At 47.1% G+C, this 17,273-nt stretch overlaps 1 protein-coding gene across 3 annotated transcripts in view; it reads right to left on the bottom strand.

The window, feature by feature from the left end:
• SLC26A8 (solute carrier family 26 member 8) overlaps nucleotides 1-17,273 on the bottom strand; it is a 3,396,452-nt gene that overhangs the window by 1,099,180 nt on the left and 2,279,999 nt on the right. For all 3 annotated transcript variants that reach the window (XM_069633436.1, XM_069633435.1, XM_069633437.1), the window contains exon 11: nucleotides 6,665-6,778. In XM_069633436.1, coding sequence (XP_069489537.1) covers nucleotides 6,665-6,778 — 114 coding nt within the window. The remainder of the gene's footprint in view (nucleotides 1-6,664; nucleotides 6,779-17,273) is intronic.

The following is a 17,273-nucleotide window of genomic DNA, read 5'->3' as shown; positions in this document are numbered from 1 at the left end:
TCTCAGAAACCATGTGTGAAGGTTGAGTGTCTTGACCTCTGGATGAAAAACCCGACCCTCCTCTCGCGAGAGAAGGTCCTCTCTTTTTGGAAGATGTATTGGAGGGCAGATGGACATGTCCAGAAGGTCTGGGTACCACGTTCTCCTGGCCCAATCCGGAGAAAATAGGATCATGGGTTTCCTGAACTTTCTCAACCTCCTGATCACTTGAGGAATGACCTTGAGGAATGACGGGGACTGGAGGAAATGCGTACAGGAGTGGAAACTCCCAGTCCACTACGAACACGTCTCCTAGAGCTCCTCTTTGGGGAAATTCCCTGGAGCACAACAGTTTGCACTTCCGGTTGACACTGGTTGCAAACAGATCTACTTGAGGGGTTCCCCAAAGGGTGAAGATCTCTTGAAGGACTTCCTGAGGTAGTTCCTGCTCATGGGAGGCTGTATTCAGATTGTCCGTGGCCGTGTTCTCCTATCCGGCTAGGTGAACTGCTGATGGGGAGGTTCCTTCTTGAATTGCCCAGAACCAGAGCTGCATCGCCTCTCTGCACAGTGGTAGTGAACCTATGCCTCCTCTTTTGTTGAGGAAGTACATGGCCACTGTGTTTTCCGTCATTATCAGGACATTCTTTCACCGTACAGAGGGCAGAAGGGCCTTCAGCGCAAGTCTGATCTCCCGATGGAGACCAACGACCGCTGATTGCCAGATCGTTGGTGTGGGTTTCCCACCCCGTGAGTGAGGTGTCCCTAACTACTGTTATCTCCCTTCAGAATATTGTTCTCTCAGGACAGCCACAGGAGATCCTGTGCAACCCTGCTCGGAACCTGAAGAAGGTCTGACATCTTGCCAGAGAATCGAGACCACTGTGGCCTGAGAGCCCATTGAAGGGATCTCCTTCTCAGGCGAGCCCCTGGAACCAGAAAAATGCAGGATGCCATGAGGCCGAGCAACCTCAAAAAGTCAAAGGCCGGAAGATGCTGGGCACTCTTGAATTTGGTGACCATCTGCAGAATGTGTTGAGCGCTCAACTCGGGTATTGAGGCTTTTCGCAAGGATGCATCCAGGATCGCTCCGATGGAGTCTTTGAGATGGTATCATGTGGGACTACTTGAAATTGAGGAAGAAGCCCAGTCTGTGGAGAGAGTGACAGGTTATGCTGAGATGTTCCAGGGCCTGTTTGGGAAAACGGCCCCTGATCAGCCAATCGTCCAGGTAGGGGTAGACGTGAATCCCCACTCTCCTGAGACTCGCTGCCACCACCACCATCAATTTGGTGAAAACCCTTGGGGTGGAGGTCTGCCCGAATCGCAGAACTCGAAAGTGATAATGAGAACCGTCAAGAGTGAACCTCAGGTACTTTCTGTGCTTGTGATGGATTGGCACATGAAAGTAAGCATCCTGAAGGTCCAATGACACCATCCGATCCTGGAGCTGGAGAGCCTGAAGGATCTGAGAAAGGATGGAGATTTTGAATTTGTCCTTCCTGAATTAACTTGTTGAAGCATCTCAAGTCCAAGATGGGTCTCAATCCTCCGTCCTTCTTGGGGATTAGGAAATAGGGAGATTACCACTCTTTGTTCCTCTCTGTCACAGGTACTGGTACTATAGCACCTTTCTCTAGCAGGCTCAACATTTCCTGCAAAAGGAACAGATACAGACCTTTGGATGAGTGGCTCTCTGGTGGATGATCCTGAGGCCTTTTTAAAATGGGAAGGCAGTAACCCTGGGCTATCCTTTCTAACGCCTATGCATCTGAAGTAACACCTCACCATTCTTTCAGATGTAGTGAGAGTCTGCCTCCCACTGGGGTCTTCTGGGCTAAGGGCTCAGAGAGGTTTTGAGGCAGCTGAAGCAGAGGCCAATGGTAAGGTAGCCGTTGCTTGGGCAGACTTTGCACCTCTAGCTCGTCCATCACATGGGAATCTTCTTTGGCACCTTTGACCTGCAAGTACTTTCGCTCTTCCAACTGAAGAGTAGAAGCGAAAGGACCAACCCCTCCAAGATGATCCACTGGGGTGAGATGGCTGTGGCTGTCTGATAGCGGCACAAAGGGATTTGGCTGCCGCCATCGAGGTCTGCAGCTTCTTCAGGCTTTCATCAGCTTTGGTGCCGAACAGATGAGTGTCATCAAAGGGCATGACAAGAAACCTAGAATGCATGTCCAGTGCAAAACCTGACTTCCTCGACCACGCAAATCTGCGTATTACAGTGCTTGCCGCCATGGCTCTGCTGATGCTATCAGCTAAATCCAGTCCTGATGCTAGAGACTCACACATAGCCTCCTTACCGTCTCTGACAATATTCAGGAATATGATGAGCCGCCATTGTTACAGTCCCACACAGTCCCACAGGATGAATGTAAACTTTACTAGGGCGCAAGTGGCATTTGTAGACTCAAGAGCCATGATCCCGGCTGAAAATACCTTTCTAGCCCAAGCATCGAAACGCTTATCCCTGTCTAATGGGATGTGGGGTATGCAGCCTGTTTAGAATTAGACAACGCTGCTTGAACCACCAGGCTCTCTGGTGTTGGATGTTTAGATAAGTAGCCAGGATCGCTAATTGAAGGCCAATTTTTTTTGGTTAGGTTCTTATTAACCGCTGGACTAGATTCTGGAACCTCCCAATTTGAGATAACCCGTTTTGGAGGGCAACATGAAGAGTAAGTACGGGATGCTTCTGTGGACCTTTGTCAATAATGTCCGTTGGGTCATCTTGCTCGAATGGTGGTGCGGGACTGCCCCATCCCAGGAAATCAATAACCCTAGTCATAAGATTCCTATAAGAGGCATCAGCATGGTCTGCCGGGTCTGGCTTGCCAAACTCAAGCTCAGTTGAAGTGTAAATCTTTTAGCCTAGACTCTTCTGAGATAAGTACATTTGGAACATTTGGAGTGCCAAACTCCAAACCAAGAGTGTCCTGGTCCGACGGCTCATGTTCCTCATAAATAGAGGTTAAGGATTTGAAAAAATCCTTCCTTGGCAAAGGTTTGTATGATTTTTCTACTTCCTTTGCAATTACTGGTGTTTTTGAGTGAAAGGCATCGATGGCTTCGACAGTTATGGTGTCGATGGTCTCGACGCTAATGGCGTCGATGACTTTGACGATTTATGCATCGATTTAGGTGTTGATGGAACACTTGAAGGACTTCACCCGCGCCTCGATGGAGTCTTTAATGGTTTTTCGTCATGTCAAGACCTCAACGGTTCTCAAGGGGTCTCCAGCCTGCATCGAAGGCACGCAGGATTTGGCCTTAGCTCGTTTTCTGTCAGCTTTCGACGGCTCAACAGGAGCATGGCTTTTTTCTTTCTGTTCGAGGGGATCGGAGCCTCCTTCTCGAATATGTAAAGGATTTTTTGTCTCAATTCCTCGAACTGAGCTGGAGTGGAGGATTTGGTTGGACAGACTATACTTCTCTTGGGAGAAGCTTCAGAAAAAGAAGAAAAAGTAGAAGACGATCTATCGTGCCTTTTTGTTGATTTCCTCGATAAGGAAGAAGAATGGTGCGACCCGCTCCGGGAGCGTGAATGTTTCTTCGATTTTTTCCTTTAAGGAGAGGTGTCTCTCGACTCATCGGACGAACGTTTCTTCGACAGAGTCGAGGGAGATTTAGTTGGGGGCCTACCCACCGCTAATTTCCCTTTATGCTCTTTCAGAGACTTACCAGTCATGGAGTTACAGGCCTCACAGTCAGCCGTCCTATGGTCCATGCCAAGGCACCACAGACACACACGGTGAGGATCCGTGAGGGACATCTTGGCGATGCAGTCGCTCTTTTGACATTTTTTTAACCCGGTCTTCGGGGTTGATGGATTTTGAGACTAATTCATTGTACGCGAACGCAGTTCTGACAAGAACCGAAGTGCGCCGTATTTCTCGAAACGGAACTGAAGCCAACAGGCGCTGCGCATGCTATACATACCGACGATAACCTTGACCCTGGGATGGAAGCCCTCAAGGGACATCGAGTCGACCACATCGACACACAGCGCCCTCTTCCCAAAAAGAAATTCAGAAGCAGCTGAAGCTGGAAGGATATCTATCAAAAGATGAGGAAGATCTTCTAGTGCCAAGGGAAAAAATCTGCATTTTGCAATTCTCTCTGATGTGAACAAGTGAAGCTGCAGAACGCCTCATTTCCGAAAGATCGGCTAAAGCACTGAAGGGTGTAACTCCCATTCATGACTGAACTTAGGGACTGCACAGTCGACTCACGGATAGGGAATGAACTGCAGAAGCATGCAGCGCTCTATAGCCCATCCCCAAATCAGTACTGCTAACCAGCACAGCGCTGGAAACCTGTCCCCCCTGAGAGTATATGCAGGTTGTGTTGTCCGTTTGAATGAGCACAGTCTGAGTATAATGCTGTAGGAATTGGAGCGAAGACTGAATGAGCCTCTGTGGCTTGATTCCAGTGTTCTGTTAGCTCTAAGTGGATAGACCACATTTTGAGGACTGCAAAGTGAACTGCCAGAATGCAGGAAACAATGAGTACGAGGAGGTGCTGGAACTACCATGCTGACAGCTCTCTTTAATGCATAAATCACAGTTCCACCTCCTTGATGCCCTCCACTCAATTCGAGATAGGATAGACTCTTACCTTTATGGTGTCCCAGTGGACACTGTGTCACGCATTCCCTGAGTCCCGGGTTTCAGTGGTCTCTATGGCAACACTGAAAACAGTGGCAATTCCAAGATGGCGCCTGCAGGCCTCTGCGTTCCGCTTCTGGTAGCGGTTCTTTGGCATCGCCTTCATTAGGGCAGGAGCTTCGATGCTCGTTGCTTCGCAACATCAGGTAATCCTGATCTCTGACGCCTGTTCCCTGTTTTTTCCACACTGCAGTCTCCTCTGCATCCTGCTTCCTTGCCTTCATCTCTGTTGCAGCTGCATCCTGCTCCCCTTGCCTTCAGTCCAGTTGCCACTGCATCCTGCTCTCTCTCCCTTCAGTCGTGTTGCTGCTCCATCCTGCTCCCCTTGCCTTTAACTCTGTTGCTGCTGAGTCCTGCCTCCTTCCTGTACTCCCTTGCCTAGCCTATGCTCCAGGCTCTCTATGCTAGCCATATCTTCTCCGGGAAGCCTGTCTCAAGCTTCGCGTCCTGACCATCATCCACCTTGTCACTGTGTGGAAGAGTTTTCTCCCCCAAGAGGGTTTCCCTTCAGGAGGCTTCCAAGAGGGTCAATCCCCTTCCAGTTCTGCTCAGACAGGAGGTGCTGAGGCTCTATGCGGAGGTCGTCCACTATTCAGATACGTTCAATCGCTGATACACCAATTAAATTAATGGATCAACTTGGCCAGAATTGCGACTTCTCCTGAGTGCTGAGAAACCAGAGGTCGATGAAAGACTACAACAGTTAATGCTAACAAAATGAATGTCTATGAGACACCTGAAGCTGAAAGCTGAGAAACTACAGGCCTATGAGATACCTAAACAATATTTCTGGGAAACCAGAGATCTACGAGAGACCTGAACAAGTGAAACCTGAGAAACCAGAGGTCTGGGAGAGACATGTCCTAAACTTTAAGGATCACAATGTCTAGAGAGTCCTATCTGGTATTATGGAAGTACCAGATATTGGGAGAAACCCAGCACTGCAGCAAGAAGCATCGGAGGACCGCTGAGTAAAAGCTGCAAGAAATGATTTGAAGGAACAGCACTAGAGGTGTGGAGACCTCCGGAAAACATCACGTTGTTTTGTTTAGTTCCTGACACTGTTTTCAATAGGACATCCCTTATAATTTTTAGAGTTACTCTGAGCCTATCAATGTTTGGTCCAACAACCTTGCTGACTTAACACAGAATAAACGTACATGTAGAAATGCAACTATCTTGTGTCATCTGTATTGTTGCTCGACCTTCCTACACCATTTAATATCAATTTCCTGTGCTTCTTCTACTACATTGACCTTAACTCTCATTTTAGGACACCACATTATCCTTAACAGGAGAGATACCCATCTATGAGCCATCTTTCTAAGCAGCAATGATAAATCCTAGCTAACATATTCATCACTATCGGCATCCTTACATGTTTGCCGGTATCAAACTGTAATACCGTTTCCACCACTTGGTCTGACGGAATTTACCAGCAGATTCTAAGTAGTGGAAACACAGGTAAATCCCCATTCCATGGAGTCCCATAGGACTCCATCGGGGGATTTTCTGGTATTACTGGTGCCGGTATTAACAGGCCGGTAATACCAGTCGTTTTTTGCCAGTAGGGTGGCGATTATACTTCCAGCTCAGAGCTTGAGGGAAATTCTCAACCTTATTGGCAAACTTGGAGTGTACCGGTGCAGTAACGTGCCGGTATGCAGTAATACCGGCCGATTGTTACTGCACTGGCACACTTGCAATGAGACCCATATATGTTTACATGTTGGATGTATAACCAATGCCTTAGCACATGGGCTCTGCACCAGTTGCAGATGAATAAATGACAATCAAGCAACTCAACTTTTAATGACTTGCTGTACTTATGTCTACTGAAAAAGGTAATACACATACAGTGACATGGACAATTCACAAATGGATACATATGTGTCAAGTGCTTTCAATCAAGGACAGTGTTCTCAGTAAAGCCTAGAGAAAACTTCCAAAATATTTTGTTTCTTCCCAACGCAAGTTGAACAAGCCAACGTGGCTCTCACATTATTAAGGCTCACCTGTGAACTTCCTCCTGATTTCTCTTGAATTATGGTCCTGGACATGCTGCAACTCATTGGAAAACTTCTGAAAAATGAGGCCACAATATTGCAAACTCCAACAGCTATCAGCTCCTGCCAAGCAAATCAAAAGTTAAACTCGACCGTCTCACACATTTCAACATATAACAGATCATAGAATGCAAAATAAAGTTACTCACCTATAAATATAGTTCTCCAGCATTATTATTTATTGATTCACATGTTTATTCGAATATTACTTGAAGTTAAAGTGGGAATCACACTGTAATATTTACAATACTTTCGCTACATAGAAACAAAGACATGAACATGGTTATGCCTAAAAATTCATGTTAAGCCTTTTTTTCCTGAGGCCACTATGGATTTTATCTTCACATGAGAGATCCAGAGGGTTTCATGTGACTCTACGAAAGCCTTTAGTGGAAACTTATATGTACAGGTATGTAACCTTATTTTTGCTAATATCGGATTTATTTATCAATTCTCATTTTTTATAAAAAGGCTAGGGAGCAATATGTAAGTGGTCTTGTATAGTGCCCTTCTGTCACTTTTGGTCACCTATCTACATGTGGCTTGGTAAGAGAAAAAAGGGGGTGGTTGTTAGTTGGATGGTGGGAGAGGCAGATGCGAAACCTGTGTTGTTCATAGGTGCACGTCAGAAGTACTGGGTTCATGTGTGCTGTGAGAAACCTAAAGTTGTCTCCCTGACTAGTCCCCGGGGATCTGTCATCCAGGTGACCAGGACATGGCCATCGCTATTGGATCCAGTTCCGGGGGGGTGGACCAGTGAGGGAGGATCACCTGGATGGGGTATCCTCGGGGTATGGAAATGGGACACTGACGGGTGAGAGTATATTCCCCTTCTTATAACACCTTTTCCCATCATACCCCGTAGGATATTCAAACACTTGACCCCCTAAGCCCTCTTTTCCAGCACAAACACTTTTGCAACCACAAAAGACGACGGACAAACACCAGGGTCAGGCAAAGTCAGGCAATTGACCAGAATCACACACACCTGACAGCCCTTTCCCTTCCCCACAGGGATAAAAGGTGGAGCACGAAAGCACCATACGAGCAAGGCAGACGGCACGATGAGACAGCTATCCAGGCACGGCAGTTCAAGAGGAGGAGAAAGACAGCGCGAATGGAGAGGGTGACAATGAGAGAAGCGATTTTGCCATTTCCGACCAAGGTCTGTGAAACCTCTATGAAAGGAATTTTAAGACGGCGAAAAATAGTGTCTTGCAGCAGATGTCAATGGTACACAGAGCGTGCCTATGCTGATAAGCAGGACAAAGGGAGACGGCTGCCTAGTGGTACCGGCCTTGACTCCCGATATGAAGAAAGCCAAGCGGTTCATCATAGCCGGTGAGTCGAGGGGAGAACCGATAAAGAAACCCAACTGTGTTGAACAAAAGTAGTAAACGGCTGATGGCAGAAAGTACAAAGAACTGTTAATGTAAAAGGGGAAAGCCAGCTGCAGATGAGCCAGGCACCACAAGGGTGCTCTTTCGAGAAACTCTCGGGCGATTACCCGATTGTTGAAACTACTAGTACCAGAAGGCCTTGGGAAAGGCGAGAAGAGGGTCAAACTGGTCATACGGGGATCTAGTAAAATCCTCCGTACATTCGAAAGTCTTTGACCGGCAGATGATCGTGAAGCTAAGGGAAGTGAATCCTGCATCGTATGAAAGTAGGAGGAACTGTGTGATTGCCAGGAGTGAACCCGACGGAGGGATGCTGATGGGATGGGTTAAGCCTAAAGTTCCAAAGAACAGTGTGATGACAAGAGTGAAACCGGGCAGAGGGTTGTTCACATGGAACTGTTTGAAAAGGCATTCAGATTTGTGAATGCCACAAAAGGAATTGTGTTGAAAGCCGTAGTGAACCCGATGAGAGAGGCTAACATTTGAGAGGGATCTGCGCCCGTAAGAGGGGGTGCAGGGGTGAAAAGACATCACCCAATGTACAAGCAGAAAGGAACTTTTGGTGTTGTTTTGAATACATCAGGTCCTCGAAGGCAAAAGACTTTTTATAGAACAAGAGACTTGGCCATCGACGATCCTGAGGACGGAACTGTCGTCTCGTGCTGGGGAAAGCTCGAGCAAGTGCAGCAAGGAAGGGGGACGAGGGGGTAAGTGCTGGAAAGTCCAGGCTAGTGGGAGAGACAGAGATGAAGTGCTAGGAATTATTGAGTGCTACACGGACTGGGCCCCGGGAGGTCTAAGTGTAACATCCTGATATATATTTAATATCTCACCCTACTTAACTTTTAAACCTACATAACAAATCCCCAAATACTTACAACAACTCTATACTTCCCCCTACTTAACAATGACCCTACACAACAATAATTAATTATAAACATATACGTATTGTGGCGAGGTGGAGTAAGGAGGCTGACAAGATGGTAGAATTTTAGCTATAGGGCCTCATCATAAGCTTGGCAGTATCCGGGTGGTAATTGCGCCGGGATACCGCCAATGCAAAAAGCGTTACTGCTACTCGGTCCGGTGCTATTAGTGCTGGATCACAAGTAGTGGTAAGGTGGTAAATCCCCATCCCCCAATTAGCGCTGCGCTAATAGTGCTGAAAACAGGCAGAAAGGGGACATTTTTACCTCCAGCAAAAAGCTGGAGGTAAAGGCCCCACTTTCCACCCAACTCATGATTGGGCCAAACCGCCGCATTTAAGGGCTACCGCCAAACTCGTGATGAGGCCATTAGACTCTGGACCTCATTACAAGTGTGGCGGTCTGGAAATAAGGGTGCCGGTAGCAACATACCGGCACCCTTTCTGGACCGCAACACTACGAGAATGCCTGCAGAGGCTAGTGCCCCGGGCAGTTGACCTGCCGGGCGCACTGGCCCCTGCAGGCATTTTTTTTCACAGAAGCACTGGCACCGTTAGCAACAGGGCCAGCGCTTCCGTATCCCCATTCCTGTGGATTCCTGGTTCACCACAGCAAGCATGGCATCAGCATTGGCCTGTCGCAGGTGCAGCGTAGCATTGGAATAGATCTTCTTCCCATAGGCCTCTAGTACCTCTTCTTCCTTTCCTAGGAGGGCTGATTTAGTTGCAGATGTGGAGGCGTGTGGCTTAGAACACATAGAGGCCGCCGGTATAACTGAGGAATGAGGCTGAGGGTGCACCGACAGCACAAGGTCATCCCCTCCGCCTCCCTATATTTGCCATCTAAGCGCTTATTCGAAGGTTGTGTGGAATGTGGTTTTCCCAGCCTTTCATAAGAGTTCACCTGTCTCCCTTAAGAGAGATGACAGAACTTCCGGACATTATCCTACAGGAAGAATTTTCGGACATCGAATTCATACCTGAACAGCCGATTCTCACTCCCAAGGAGAATAGTCCTCCCTGGCAACCCACAACGGAGGAGCCCACAGATCCATATGATCCAGAACTCATGGCGTCAATGCAAAGGATTAGTGACCAATACAATAGACATCAGAGACAAAGACATCGCTCTTCTACACCGATGGAAAGATTCCCTCAGAGGGATATTTCACCTCTTCATAACACACCAAGAAGCTCCCCCCAGGAGCTGACCTCGTTAGAGAGCGCATTCACCGGTACCTCCCCGCAGGTCCAGGAGCAGGACGCTCAGTGCTTCGCCGCCAAGGGTCTCTCCTCTGAGATCATCGCCTAGACCAAGGTCACCTATAAGGGACCCTACAGTAGTTCCATCCTCCGAATCGGTATCAGACTGGCAAGAAGACCCTTTCAGAGACTTTTCAGACCCTGAACAAGGGGATATCACCCATGAGCTGGACACGCAAAGCGAGTGGGACTATTACATCGTAGAAAAACCTAGGAAGAAGGACTCCCCAGGAGAGACTTCATCACCCGACGATCTGGTATCTTTTCATACCATTATCGGTAAAGCAGCAGACCTCTTCAATTTGCAAGTCACATCAGAGGAGAAGAAATCGTTTCTTTATGAACATAGAGATAAACGTAGGAGGACAATCACTACAATTCCTCTCTTGGATACGATATGGGACACTGGAGTTAAGATTCTGGCTACACCATTGTCCACTCGTGCACTTGTATCAAGACCGGAGAAAAAGTATAAGGGACATGACACGGCACCACTATGCCTAAGATGGCACACTAAACCGGATTCAGTTATTACGGTGGCAGCCAGGAAAAGATTTGCTAATCCTTCATCACCTTATCGGCTCCACCAGACAAAGAAGGGCGTAAACTAGAGGCCATGGGCAGGAAGGTGTCTTCGTCAGCTTCTCTGACCATCAGGGCTGGAAACGCTCAATGTTTAAGATACTGCCGGTTTATTTATTTAATATTAAATCACCGTTGGGTCTTTTCGCCAGAGCTCGGTTTTAAAATGGCGTTTATGTCCGTCTCTGTTAACCCAAGTCGAGCCCTTTGTTCTACTATTTTGGCGGGCTTCTCCACAGAAGCCCTCCAAATGGTGCCACTCTGTCTGGGGTCCACAGGATGTGTGGGAGAGGGAATAGGCACCCTGGACTGCGTTGCCTCTGCAACTCAAGTCGCACTCTAGTCTGATTGGCCCAGTGGTGAGCCGCCCGGCTCACCACTTAGCATGTTTGAGTGACAGCTAGGCTGTTGAATGGGGGTTTTTCTGCATAAAAGAAGGGCTTTGGGGACTGGAACTTCAGAACTCACAACAGCACCTAAAGAATCCGAAGAGGGGAGAAGTTGAGCCATCTGCAACGACGACACCACCGGTGGAGCCCTGCTGCAACGACCTCACCACTTTCCCGAAGACAAGAGAAGATCTTCTGCTGGACGAGTCTTCTTCCTTTGAGCTGGTGGGACCAACCAGTTCGCCATTTCGCCTTCCAGGACGTCTCTTGGTCGAATCGCCCGTGCCAAGCACTCCGGCGGCCGGATAGCCAAGCTTCACCACTGTGACCGCGAATAAAAGGAACGCACCTTTTAACCGAGAACTCCGCAGCTGGTTTCATCCCTGTGCAGTGCAACGACTCCAGGTTTCCTCCTCGACGAGATCCTCTCTTCCCCTGGTCGAAACCACAAACTTCAACCACTGCCAGGAACAACTGCCACCGCTGGAGCTTCCTCACTATTTAGGGTACTGTGTTCCACCGGGCCTCCCTTTCAACGGATTGCTAAAGGTAACCCTTAAATCCTTGGCTTTCCAACTGGGTTGGCTCCAGACCTTCTAACTTTATCTTTCTACAGCGTCCCAACCTCTTTTGAACATTCTGCAAAGACTTTTAGTGCATTTTTTATTGTGTGATCTTGGGCACATTTCACCTTGCTCCATTTAAAGTGGGCCTGGCCTATGAACTTTGGCTCTACAGTAGACTCTGCCTTCACTAACTTGCTGTGGTCTTATGAAAGTGTTGGTAACTGTTTTATTTCTATGCCCTGCCTTTTTCTCTCCCCTTAACCGAATTATTGGAGTGCCATCTAGGTTACACGCTCACCCCTGTTTTGTAAATAAGTGGTGTTTTAACTTAGACTTGTTTAATAATTCTTAAGGGAGGGGTATATACTTGTGTTGATTGTGTTTGAACCTGCTTTGCTATATAGTGCTAGTGTATTTCTTAAAGTGTGTGTTAAATAAATAATTATATACTTTTGATACCAAAGCTCTTGTCAGTGTTTGCTTGTTCTACTGTGTTTCTGGCCCTATTGTGTATGCTCTATATACTGCCCTACTCATCTTGAGAGAAGTCTCTGACTGCTCAGCCACAGCTACCAGGTAAATCTGGGTGGTGCAGACTGCTACCAATTGGGGTTACTGCTTACTCCTGTAGTCTTAATCTTTTTGCAATGTTCCCTATGGGAACTGCACAGGATTCTGCCTACAACTGGTGGCAGGGGTGGGATTTGTGTTGAGTGTACATTTTAGAGTGCTTCTAATACTTTAGTACAACTAACCACAAAGCTTAGCACAAAAAAAATATTTTCTAACATGTCAACTATGGAAAGTTACAGCCAGGAGTCCCTTTCTGCAAAGACAGCTGATTGTTTAAGAGTTCTTTGTAGACATAAGAATCTCCTTACTAAAGGTAAGAAAATGGAATTAATTACAAGATTGTTAGAAAACCAAGGTCTGGGTAGTGGTTCAGAGGAACCTACCTCTCCAGCAAATGTAGACAACAGTAATGAGGGTGATATGAATCAAAGCACTGATAGTATTGATGTAGAGTCAGAAGAGGAAGTTGAGGCCAATGAAACTGTCCCCACTGGCCCTCTGCCTGCTCTGCCACCTCAACCTGTAGCTACTGGACCTGTGTCAGGTCCCACATTAAGTCCTGTATTCATTGAACTAGAAAAAATGAGGCTTGAATTAGAGTTCAAAATAATTAGTTCTCAATCTGAACAAAAGCACCAAGAACTAAGGCTCAGAGAAATGGAGCTCAAACATGAGCTATAGATGAAGAAATTGTCTGTGGAAAATGCTTCTTTCCCCGGATCCTCTAGGAGTTCCAGTCCCAAAAGACCCCGGATGCCGAAAGAGATTGTGGGTATGTATGAACCTAAGTTGGATGTGTTAGATTGGTTGGTTGAGTATAATCAGGGCTCCAGGACATCTCAGGGGATCAGTTGCTTCCCTGGTTGTTCTCTAGGCTCCCCCCTGTTGCATCTGATGTGTTAATGGAGTTGGGGGAGGTGGATAGAAGGGACTATGAATGTGTCAGGCTAGCTTTGATAGCTAGATTTGGGAAGACCCCTTCCCAGTACCTTAAGAGGTTTAGGACCCTCAAAAAGAATGATGGTAACCCTTGAGCTACCTGGGTGAGTGAATGTTTGAAGAACTTAGATGGATGGATTAAGGGTTGCAGAGTGAACACTTATGAGGGAATGAGAAATCTTGTTATGTTGGAGTCAATCTATGATGCCTGCTCTCCTGAGCTCAGACAGCACTTGGCTGATTCAAAGGAAATATATCCTAGGAAGCTAGCTAAGGCTGCTGACTTGTGGGTTGCCAACAGGGCTACTCATAAGGATTCAGGGGTCACTCAGAAAAAGGATGAGGGAAATCAGCCACCAAAAGGGAACCAAGAGATTTCTAATACCTACCATACCAAAGAGGGCCACAAACAACAAAATAACCAGGGTAAGCCACCAGGGAAACCCCATCAGGCTAGTGTACCTTCTGGGCCCAAACCAGAAGGAGGTCAGAACAAGCCACCATTCCAGAGAGCATTAGGAACATGCTATCTCTGTGGGGCAACTGACCACATCAAAGGAGATCCCAGATGTAAGGGTAAACCTGCAGGGATCAGCACAGTCTCCTTAGACTTCACTCCAGAGGAGGAAGTACAAGTGGCTAGTGCTCACTTTGAAGTCTTTGCTGAAGAACCCTTGGATCTTCAAGCAAGTGTATCCTTAGAGCCCATGGGTCGGGTTAGCAGCCAGAATAGGGAAATCTATGACTCCCTACCAGCAAACTCTAAAATATATTACATGGACAGTGTTCTCATCAATGGCCAGGATACTCCTGTCAGGAGAGACTCTGGGGCTAGCAGAACAGTAGTGGATGAAAGCTTTTTCAAACCTGAGGATGTGGCTTAGGCACCCAAAGGTCCCACTAGAAATTCTGGAGGGCCCTGTCCAGATGATTCCTATTCTGCCAGCCCTCATTCAGTGTAATAAGATGACAGTGACGATTCCTGTCAGTGTTCAGACTGAGGTGCCTGGGAGAGTCCTGTTGGGGAATGATCAAAACACTCTAGGAGTAATATCCAGTACCCCCAGGCCTCCCAGTAGGGAGATGCAGAACCTAACCAAATTGGCTAGAGAGGCCACCTTAAGGGACCACTCTAAGCCTGTGGGAACCTCTACTGAGAACCCCACTAAGACTCCAACTCAAATCCTAGTATTGGGAGTGAAACTCCTAAAATAGGTAAGGTTACATCTACGAGGAAGGGGAAGCATGTACCTTGCTTATCCCCAACCCCTCCAACCAAGAGGCCTAACACCCAACCTTCTCCCAACAGAGAGGTGGTGAGGAACCTTGGAGGCCCCTCTAGATCTAAGGGAATCCTTTATAAAGACCCCTTGAAAAAGCCTATCACAGGTTCAGGAGTTGTACCAATGTCTGAGGGACTGGTCAACCAGATCGCCTATAAATTTAAAAAGACTGATGTTCCTCAAAGGGTTTGTAGGTCATATAGCTTACAAAGGAAAACCTTTGATGTTTCCATTGAACACAGGTCAAGGTGTCACCACCAAAATGCTGATGGTCTCTCTAGAATGTTTATAACCGACTAGAGGTATGAGATTCATCCAGGAGTGGATTCAATCCTCCTGTCCCTTAGTCTTGGGGGGGGGGGGCGAGTGTTAGGGAGAATTCTCTTTTAAGGCTAATTTCCCAAACCTAGTGAGTCCCTCATCAGCTTTGCTGGATTTTTGGTTTCTTTTTTTTCTCCTGCTAAGAGTGAGATTCTTTTCCTCCCACTCTCAGTCATGATTTGAGGTATGTCTTTGACTTTGTATGTGTTTATGGGCTATGTGGTCTTTTACTCCATAGGGTATCATCTGTTTTTGTATGTGTGTTACACAGCACCCTCAGTGCAGTAACACAGGGTTGTCATAGTGACCCCCAAACATAGACTCCATACCCTGGGACTGACTACTGTTTCACAGGGCATGTAAAGTCACCATTGGCTTTATCAGTCCAAATTTGTGAACAGAACCAGTACAAACAATCATATTGTGGAAGTACTGGGAGGGGTTAATTAGATTGCCCCTGGGTCTGTTTTTCAAGGAGGCACTGTCCAGTGCCCCCTTGTCGAGTTTCTGGCTGGTGGCAGTGGTTATCACTCGAAATATTCAGACAGAATATTTCCTATGGGATTTTCCCATTCATTTTAAACGCACCACTTTTTGGTGCAATGTTAAAGATAACGCCAGTTTATTTATTTAATATTAAATCACCGGTTGGGTCTTTTCGCCAGAACTCGGTTTTAAAATGCCGTTTGTGTCCGTCTCTGTAACTCTAACCCAAGTCGAGCCCTTTGTTCCACTATTTTGGCGGGCTTCTCCACAGAAGCCCTCCAAATGGTGCCACTCTGTCTGGGGTCCACAGGATGTGTGGGAGGGGGAATAGACACCCTGGACTGGGTTACCTCGGCATCTCAAGTCGCACTCTAGTCTGATTGGCACAGTGGTGAGCCGCCCGGCTCACCACTTAGCATGTTTGAGTGACATCTAGGCTGTTGAATGGCTTTTTTTCTGCATAAAAGCAGGGCTTTGGGGACTGGAACTTCAGAAGTTGCCACAGGACCTAAAGAATCCGAAGAGGAGAGAAGCTGAGCCATCTGCAACGACGACACCACCAGTGGAGCCCTGCTGCAACAACCTCACCACTTTCCCGACGTCAAGAGAAGATCTTCTGCTGGACGAGTCTTCTTCCTTTGAGCTGGTGGGACCAACCAGTTCGCCATTTCGCCTTCCAGGATGTCTCTTGGTCGAATCGCCCGTGCCAAGCACCCCGGCGGCCGGATAGCCAAGCTTCACCACTGTGACCGCGAATAAAAGGAACGTACCTTTTAACCGAGAACTCCGCGGCTGGTTTCATCCCTGCGCAGTGCAACAACTCCACGTTTCCTCCTCGACGAGATCCTCTCTTCCCCTGGTTGAAACCATGAACTTCAACCACTGCCAGGAACAACTGCCACCGCTGGAGCTTCCTCACTATTTAAGGTACTTTGTTCCACCGAGCCTCCCTTTCAACGGATTGCTAAAGGTGACCCTTAAATCCTTGGCTTTCCAACTGGGTTGGCTCCAGACCTTCTAACTTTATCTTTCTACATCGTCCCAACCTCTTTTGAACATTCTGCAAAGACTTTTAGTGCATTTTTGACTGTGTGATCTTGGGCACATTTCACCTTGCTCCATTTAAAGTGGGCCTGGCCTATGAACTTTGGCTCTACAGTAGACTCTGCCTTCACTAACTTGCTGTGGTCTTATAAAAGTGTTGGTAACTGTTTTATTTCTATGCCCTGCCTTTTTCTCTCCCCTTAACCGAATTATTGTAGTGCCATCTAGGTTACGCGCTCACCCCTGTTTTGCAAATAAGTGGTGTTTTAACTTAGACTTGTTTAATAATTCTTAAGGGAGGGGTATATACATGTGTTGATTGTGTTTGAACTTGCTTTGCTATATAGTGCTAGTGTATTTCTTAAAGTGTGTGTTAAATAAATAATTATATACTTTTGATACCAAAGCTCTTGTCAGTGTTTGCTTGTTCTACTGTGTTTTGGCCCTATTGTGTATGCTCTATATACTGCCCTACTCATCTTGATAGAAGTCTGACTGCTCAGCCACAGCTACCAGGTAAATCTGGGTGGTGCAGACTGCTACCAATTGGGTTTACTGCTTACTCCTTTAGTCTTAATCTTTTTGCAGTGTTCCCTAAGGGAACTGCACAGGATTCTGCCTAACATGGCCCATGGTACAGTCTTAAGTAGATAAGCCTGGATGAAGGTTACGAACTTTAGACCAGAAGTTCAGACTCAAATATTAGACATGCCCTTCGATGGGCAGGACATCTTTGGGAAGAAGGTGGACGACCATCTCAAGGGAATAAACACAGACACCGATACTG

The sequence above is a fragment of the Ambystoma mexicanum genome, chromosome 13 (assembly GCF_040938575.1).
Source record: "Ambystoma mexicanum isolate Mex_15411 chromosome 13, UKY_AmexF1_1, whole genome shotgun sequence".
Classification (NCBI taxonomy): Eukaryota; Metazoa; Chordata; class Amphibia; order Caudata; family Ambystomatidae; genus Ambystoma; species Ambystoma mexicanum.
This window is presented reverse-complemented; position numbering and strand designations above follow the sequence as displayed.